Source organism: Anguilla anguilla, chromosome 16, assembly GCF_013347855.1.
Source record: "Anguilla anguilla isolate fAngAng1 chromosome 16, fAngAng1.pri, whole genome shotgun sequence".
Lineage (NCBI taxonomy): Eukaryota > Metazoa > Chordata > Actinopteri > Anguilliformes > Anguillidae > Anguilla > Anguilla anguilla.
In genome coordinates this window covers 13,041,226-13,048,963 of record NC_049216.1, presented here as the reverse complement: position 1 = coordinate 13,048,963, position 7,738 = coordinate 13,041,226, and the positions used below count along the sequence as shown (strand labels likewise).

The 7,738-nt window shown below is 42.5% G+C and overlaps 1 protein-coding gene across 1 annotated transcript; it reads right to left on the bottom strand.

Moving 5' to 3' along the window:
• Nucleotides 1-1,349: 1,349 nt before the first annotated feature.
• On the bottom strand, nt 1,350-6,855 carry LOC118214848 (wee1-like protein kinase 1-A). The gene is made up of 10 exons (XM_035395113.1): nt 6,373-6,855; nt 5,563-5,771; nt 4,916-4,982; nt 4,660-4,832; nt 4,266-4,534; nt 4,047-4,136; nt 3,844-3,929; nt 3,568-3,738; nt 2,798-2,943; nt 1,350-2,593 (listed from the first exon to the last, which is right to left on the bottom strand). Exons 1-10 carry the CDS (start codon nt 6,853-6,855, stop codon nt 2,437-2,439), a joined length of 1,851 nt encoding a protein of 616 aa, XP_035251004.1. The 3' UTR covers nt 1,350-2,436.
• Between the last annotated feature and the right edge of the window lie 883 nt (nt 6,856-7,738).

Genomic DNA, 7,738 nt, shown 5'->3' with positions numbered 1-7,738 from the left:
AAACATGAACCCGTTTTGAAACCCCTGCAGTGAACGCTGCAGTCTCACCGCAGACTACAATGATTAAAATCATTAGAAATGAGTGTAGATTATGTGAATGGACAGAGGCTGAATGCTGACACCATACTGCACGAGTCTTTAACCCTGAGCTTTGAGAGCACGTCTGCTGGTTTCAGTTCATCTCAGCACTACATTAACTATTTAAAGCAGCTTATTTACCTCACCTAGTTTCTTGGGCCTGAATTAGTTGATTTCAAGACAAAAACAAAAACCTAGAGAACCTGTAGCTCTGCAGAAGCAGGGATGTAGATTCATATCTTAATGCATTATGCATAACTAACCAACCAAAAAGGGTAGGCCTATATACACTACTCAGTCAAGTTAATGGCTGATGGAAGGTGACTAAGGTTATGTGGAAAGGGCATCAGGGGATTATGATTATATCCCAGTTACAAAAAGCAATTGTATTACATCAAATGTTGTACAGAGAAAAATCTCATTAGTGTCTTCACCAAAACTGCATGCTTATGTACCCCCAGAGCCAGATTTCATTTCTGTTTCACAGGCCCAATGAAACATTTCTGACAAGGGCATTTCAAAACCTTTTAGCTTCTAGTTTTCATTGACCTTAAGGCCCCATCTGATTAAAGACACAGAGACAGAACCAGGTGCATCATGCCAGTCGATAGTGGGTAGATGCAGTATGCGTCTTGATAAATTCTGTATGTAGAATCCAGGCAGGCTATGAACCAAGACGTTTACCCAGTGAGTCAGTTACAGACAGGAAGGTACAACTTAGGAATCCTTTCAGGTTCCAGTTAAACTACACACAACAACTACACAGTTCATTTGTGCACATGAGCTGGGAGTAGGATTGAGATTTAGTCAGTGTCATTTTGTGGAGTAAAAAAAAAATTTTTTTTTAAAAAACAGTGACCACACACATACTGTCAAAGATTTGGGATAAATAATGTACAACACATCACAAGTTTTTTTTGCCAGGCCTTATGCTAAGAACTGGAGTAAATAAAACTAAAGTATTTCAGGGGAATGATTGACACCCTGAGTCTGGATATAGACCATCTGACTTCTCTCTTCAAATAAAAATTCAATTCACTGACAAAACTGCTTCTTGAGCATGGCATTTTCACTTAAAGCACCCGCAGTGCATTAAATGCATTGCCTCGCACCATCATATTGACATACCAAGAGACTAAAACTACAGCACCCCAAAAGATCTTTGCCACATCTAAGGAACAGTGTCGTGGATCTCTGTGGAAAGTACCAATTGCTAGAGAACAATACTGAGCACCTACATGTCTCAAATCGGACAAAAGACAAGACAAAACTTAAACAAGTAATGAGTTCATTTTCAATTTATTACAAAAAAAAGAACATGCACAAGCTAGAATAACACAAAACAAGTGTGAAGATAACTGACAACACAATGAGAACAAACAAAAAGCTTTAAAGTAGCCGATGCACTGGCAGTGCACAACCAGCACAGGATCCATTATTCAAATACCAGAAATATATTGTACATAGAAATTGGACTGAAACTATGGATTTCCCTTAATGCTACAGGCAGCGTTGGAGATTTCGATTTTATTTTATTTATTCAATTTTATTTATTTATTTTTACTTCCGGCCAGAAGTATTGACGTAACTTTTCCGAAGGAGGTAAAATATTCCGTAATTCCAGTTGGAAGGATGAACACAAACAGTTTTCATCACATTCCATGATTCCTTTTTGTCAACTTAATTTTCCATCATCTGAGAGCAAACCATGTTCAAATCAAAATGAATACATTTTTCAAATGTACATTTAAAAAAATGCATAAAATTATACCATAGTGATGAAAAATGATATTAAACCAAATGGACAACACAGATGTGTGTGGATTAGGGAGCAACTTATTAAAAGGATTTAAAAATACTTATATTAAAAGTTACAATCCACCAACACCAGCTTCAATTACAAACAAAACAATCATAGCAGCAGATATTTTTCCTGGCAAGCTAAAACACTGCCTTCAAAGTGCTCAATTAAAACTTACCCAATGACCCAGTGTTGTTACCTGACCTCAGGTATTTTATTGGCTGTTAAGGTGCAGATAGCTGCTGTCCTTTATTCCCAGAATAGAGACATGCTGCTGAACAAAAGTACTACATTAGAGAGCAACACAGCTGTTTCAGGAGCTTTCAGGCGCAGAGAGACAGCACAACATCTTCACTGTGACATGCGTGCATGTCTGTGGTTGCAGGGCAAGCTTCAATTTTGTTTTTATACATATTATATAAAAAAACAAGTACCCAACCGTACAAGAAATACCAAAATCTCCAAGCAGTTGGATGCTGCAGTTTGAGGAGTCTTCCAGGTCGAGGGCTTTTGAGTTTGTGCGTTTCCCTGCCCAGGGGTGTTGCTGTGTGCTTCGGTCAGTAAATGGTCAGGCTGACAGAGCGGTTCATCTTCTTGCCTATGAGCCGAGATGTCCTGCTGCTGGACTGAAGGGTGGAGCGTGTCAGCACCCCGTCTGTGTGCAAAACCTTCTCCTCCGCCACTTCCTTGGCCATCTGAGCCTTCCTCAGCTCCCTGTAAACCAGACACAGTCTATTAGGTTGCAGCACCTTCCTGTAAACCAGACACATGATCACAAACCAAATAATTACATTGCCAACAAATATAAAACCTAGCTCCATTTCATGTTTCTAAACATTTATTTTCCTAGGCTGGTTTGGTGATGCACACGGTTGATTGAATCACAGTGCGTCTTCAGGTTTAAATGGCGGCACGTACTTCTGTAGCAGGGCATTTTTGAACTTCTCGGCGGTGAGTTCCTGTCGCAGCTGATTAGCACTCATCTTGGAGGCTGTGAGCAGGACAGGGTGCTTAATCAGGCTGGAGGCGGACGGCCTCCTCTCAGAGTCTGGGTGAATCATCAGCTGTACGGGAATGGGAGCAAAGTTAGAGAAGGCCAGTGCTAGGGAAGCAACCAGCATGACCTGACCTGAACTTTTTCCACCCCCCCCCCAGTTTTACAACCATCCCCCTGCCCAATTTGGAATTCCCAATGTGTGTGCAGTTTGCTCTTTGTTGCCACACCTCCACTAAGAGACTGTGGGTGGCTGACTTGAGGACAGCGAAATCCCATCAACTGAAACGATCCCACGGCAACACTACAGCCAATTAAGCGCATTAAGTCGGGGAGGGGTAATTCAATGCTTTTGACCAATGTTTCAAAACAATTTCCAAGTGTGCTATGGGACACTGCATCAGCAGCAAAGATCCCTTATCCACACGAAAGCACAAACCACAACTCAATTAGATATTGGAAAATATTAACATTCAAAATTCATGAGTTTGACATCTGTGTCCTGGGGTTTTATGCCATCATTACAACAAACCAACAGCACAACTGTGCAATCACACAGACAGAGAAAGCACCAAACACTGGCACAGTCCAGATTCAACACCAGAGCATGGTATAACCGATACCAGACTATAGGACCTATCTACATGATGGAACAGTGCCTTAACAGGATGTTCTACAGTGAAGCAAGCCTTACCATCAGCAAGCTTAGGAACTCCTCAGAGAGAACTTGTGGAATGGGTGGTAGCCTTCCCTGCCGGATGTCATGCCACTTGTCGCCATTGGAGGGCATTGGTTCAGCCCCAGACGCACTGATCACTGTCAGTGCCAGGGCGAAGATATCTGCTTTTGTGAGGTCTCTGTAGTCCTGGAGAGAAGGCAGATTCCATTAGCAACAGTACAAAATCTTGAGTTCTACATTTAATGGCACAAATTTTCCTGTTTTCATTATAAGGGGGGAAAAAACAATCACCTCTTGGAGGACCTCATTAGCCAAAAACCTGCTATCACCCTCTTCCACCTGAGGATCGCTCACCCTGGTCACATGTCCAAGATCACCTGAGAGAGAGAGAAAGAGAGAGAGGTTATTTTCAATGAGTCCAAGGAACCACGTCTCTACACTTAGCATCATGGCGATTCAGACAGCGGCTTTACAGGTCAGTAGCAGGTCCTCACCGATTTTATACACTACACTGGTGGCCAGGACTTCATCCTCCTCACACTCATCCACACAAGCAGCAGAATTTCGAGATATGAAGATGTTGCCTGAAATACCAGAATGGAACAGGCACGTTACAGTTATTTTAAACCTTGAATACCTCCCACTTGACAACATTCTAGATAGTAACTTTTTTAAATGTGGCAGTTATGCTGAGGCAAAGACACTGCACATACTTGGCTTGATGTCCATATGCACCAGGCACATGGAGTGGATGTACCGGAGGCCTCTGGCCACCTGCAGGAGCAGGTCCTTCAGCTCCAGTTCTGACGGGAAGCGCATGCTTCTGTAGTTCTCTGCAATGATGTCAGAGAGCGTGCCGCCATTGCAGTACTCATTCTGTATCAGCATGTGGTCATCTTCTGCCCAGGCAGAATAGTACCTGACCACGTGGGGGTGCTGTCCCAGCACTGCATGGGCGTAAACCTCCCGAAGCGCATTCTGCCTGCCAAGGAAGTATCACAGAAACCACGTTCAAACAACCATCACACATTCCTATATGAATACACATATTAATACAAATCTATTCAGTATGGCTAATGGCTTGGTCTGTAGAAAATCTTCACTTACTCATCCACAGATCCTGCCAGGGGCTTCTTGGAGCGTTTGACAGCGTAGACACAGCCGTCAAGCCTTTTCACGCACTTGAACACAGACCCAAACTCGCCCGAGCCGATTTTCTCCAGCTCATGGAACTCAGAGGCATACCTGGACGTCATGTTACTTTCCATCATCGTTGCCCTCTGAGGAGATTCCAGTTTAGTTTCACACCATAACAAATGTAATACAAATAGGCTGGTAGAATAATGAATAAACAAAAACCAACCTTCGATGGGGGAATGATTTCCTCCTGAAGATCAGCATCACTGGCTTCCATATCCTCCCCGCAGGAGCTGTAAAGCAATGAGCGTTTCAGTGACACCACAAAATAAACACTAGAGGGCGGGACTGAAACAGTAAGGAGCATTTGGTTACTAAATAACTATGTGGTGTTGGTTTGCTGCCAATTTTCTCTTAGGTACGCATTCATCAACTGATTTAACGAACTGTGTGGGAACAAGTCTGGTGCGGTGTCAATCACGAATATCGAGGCCTTTTAAATGGGCCATTAAAAATAAGCATTTATGTTTGCTTACGTAGTTGTAATAGATTCCATCTTCAACTTCAAATACTAATTAGCATAATTTCTTCACATTAACGTTAGTTCTCAGTCACATATCATGTATGGGCAAATTTCAAACGGACAGCCCACTCATTTATATTAGTAACATTTACATTACATTTAGCCATTTGCATACGCTATGGATAAAAACGACATACACAGCTGACATTCTTTGCATATATTCAGTTTAAACAGCTGGATATTTACTGAAGCATTTCAGACAAAACACCTAGCACAAGGGTTCTACTTTTTGCAGGCCTTAAGTACACTCCTGGCCTGCATCAATGCGTCAAAAATGAAATGATACTTACTCATCCCAAAGAGTTCGCTTCCTACTGATTTTTTGAGTTGCGGAATGGATAAGTAACGAGTCCGGGGTGAAAGGGTTGATGTTGACCAGCGGGGTTTCTTTCCTCTTGTAGTCCGTGTTAGGTTTTCCTGAGGAATCCACATTCTTGAAGAGGGCTATTCTCCTGCTGGTGGACTCCACAGCAGCTGTCCTGGCTTTGGACAGCAAACTCTATACAGAAAACAAAAATGAATTTGAGTCACGCACAAAAAACTGCGCAGTCTGTGCGCCACTGAATACTGAAAGCATTTTAAAAACGAAGTTAATATATTAACACTCGGCACATACAAACAGAAAAGCATGCTTTCCGAAATGTATAGAGTAGCGAGCGTTAACTTCGCACCTTGGAGAAACGGTACCTTGCATAACATGGATGAGTTACCTAACGTATCGCCGCGTACATTAAATAGGTCACTTGGGCATCGTGTCTTCGCCGTTCATTTAACTTGACAGAACTACTTTTGAGCCGCAAATTTAACAATATATATTATATCAAGTCAAACGATAAAACGATTCTTAAGCACGCTGACAGAATGTTGACTTAGAGATTGAGGCAAACTTTAAAAGCTTCACCAAGCTAGCTAGCTGCCATAACATAAGTTAAGGTTTCACTCAAGCTTGCGACTTAAGATTGATTGCTGAACAAAATCCAAATTCAGACAACTGGAAACGTATTATGGAAAAAGAAATGTTTCAAATCAACTAGCAAGCCAGTTTACAGGACAGTTCAACAACAAATAAAAGCTTGATCATCTTAAGCTCACCAATTTACCTTTGGTGTGTGCGGTGTATCAAAGAGTCGAAGCTTTCTCAATGTTTTATGGGGTGGTGTGTCCGGACAATCGGGAACGGGAGAACTCGAACCTTCTCGGTCTTCCCGGCGGTACACTCTCTCCAGTGAAGTGTGGTCAGAATTCCGAGGGCTTTTCCTTGGAGACGGTGATCCCCTCGAGAAAAGACTCGGTTGTTTCACAGGGGACGGGGTCAGAAATCCTTCCTCGTCCCAGAATTCGACACTGTCGTCCTCTCCGGTTTGGTTCAATGGACTGCTCCCAGAATCGTTACTCTTCCCCGTCATATTTCGTCGCAGTTGAAGAGGAGAGTCCATTTCTGTGAATCCAGACTCAGCCCCTGTGCTGCTGTTCCAGTCTTCCACCGGATCATCTTCTCCATCGCTCGCAGAAAACTGTAACTTTTGTCGGATTGCCCCCATTTTAGGAGACAAGCTACCGAGCCGTCGAGAACTTAGACTCATTTTCACAAATCAATAAAGCGCTGCAGTGTAACTTCAACTGTCACGCGTAAAGAAAATAGGGGGGGGTGACTTCTCTAAACTGTCTATCAAACCAAAATACAAAATTAAGCAAAAAAGACCAACCGAAACTAGCTTGCACAGTATTTTAAAAATATGAAACAAATAAAAATAAAATACCGACATATAACTTATTTCTGACAAACGTTCAGCATCACTGCACATACTGCAGGCTGCCAATATCAACGTTTGCCAAATGTAATTTAATTGCCTAATTATAAGTTCGCAATCTAGAATGTGTCCTCCTGCGACTGCCAGTCATTCGAAATGCGTATCGATGCGACGAGCAACACGCCCCTTACCATGCTACATTGAAATGAAAATGGCTGAACTTCGGTGCATCTCGATTACGGTGATAATGCCCAGAATAGCCCTTTATAAAATTCGAGTTAATATTGTTTAAATCAACCCCCAGTAACAATCACATCGTATATAAAATAAAGCATTTGACGGCACGTGAACGTCTGTGTTTGTTTACTAAATTAGCAACGCAGCTAACTTGCTAGCCATGTAGTTTGAATGCTGGCTCACTCCCCTGTCCAACACTGAATACCATGCTTCCCGCGACCGTTGATCAAGTGACCCATGTCAACCAATGAAAGGACGCCCTCTCTGTTTAAAAACGGGGCGGTTCAAATGTTCTTCTAGAGGTGTTACGTCACGATACCGATCTCTTAAAGTGCACGTCAAGTTGGCGCAACTCACTAGTTTCTGCCTTCTGAAAATTAACTCAAGAACATCGTAGTGCCAAAGGCAGCCTTTGACGTTGCTTGATTACAATAGAACTATTAGTGCTTTAATAGCATGGCGTTTTTTTACCTGGCTA

Bases quoted from the DNA above. Each gene is read 5' to 3' on its own strand.
- LOC118214848 (XM_035395113.1), bottom strand. From the start codon at position 6,855: ATGAGTCTAAGTTCTCGACGGCTCGGTAGCTTGTCTCCTAAAATGGGG. The intron at 4,833-4,915 runs GTTGGTTTTTGT...GAATCTCCTCAG, and splicing joins AAATCATTCCCCCATCGAAG to AGGGCAACGATGATGGAAAG. The intron at 3,930-4,046 runs GTGAGGACCTGC...TCTCTCTCTCAG, and splicing joins CAGTGTAGTGTATAAAATCG to GTGATCTTGGACATGTGACC.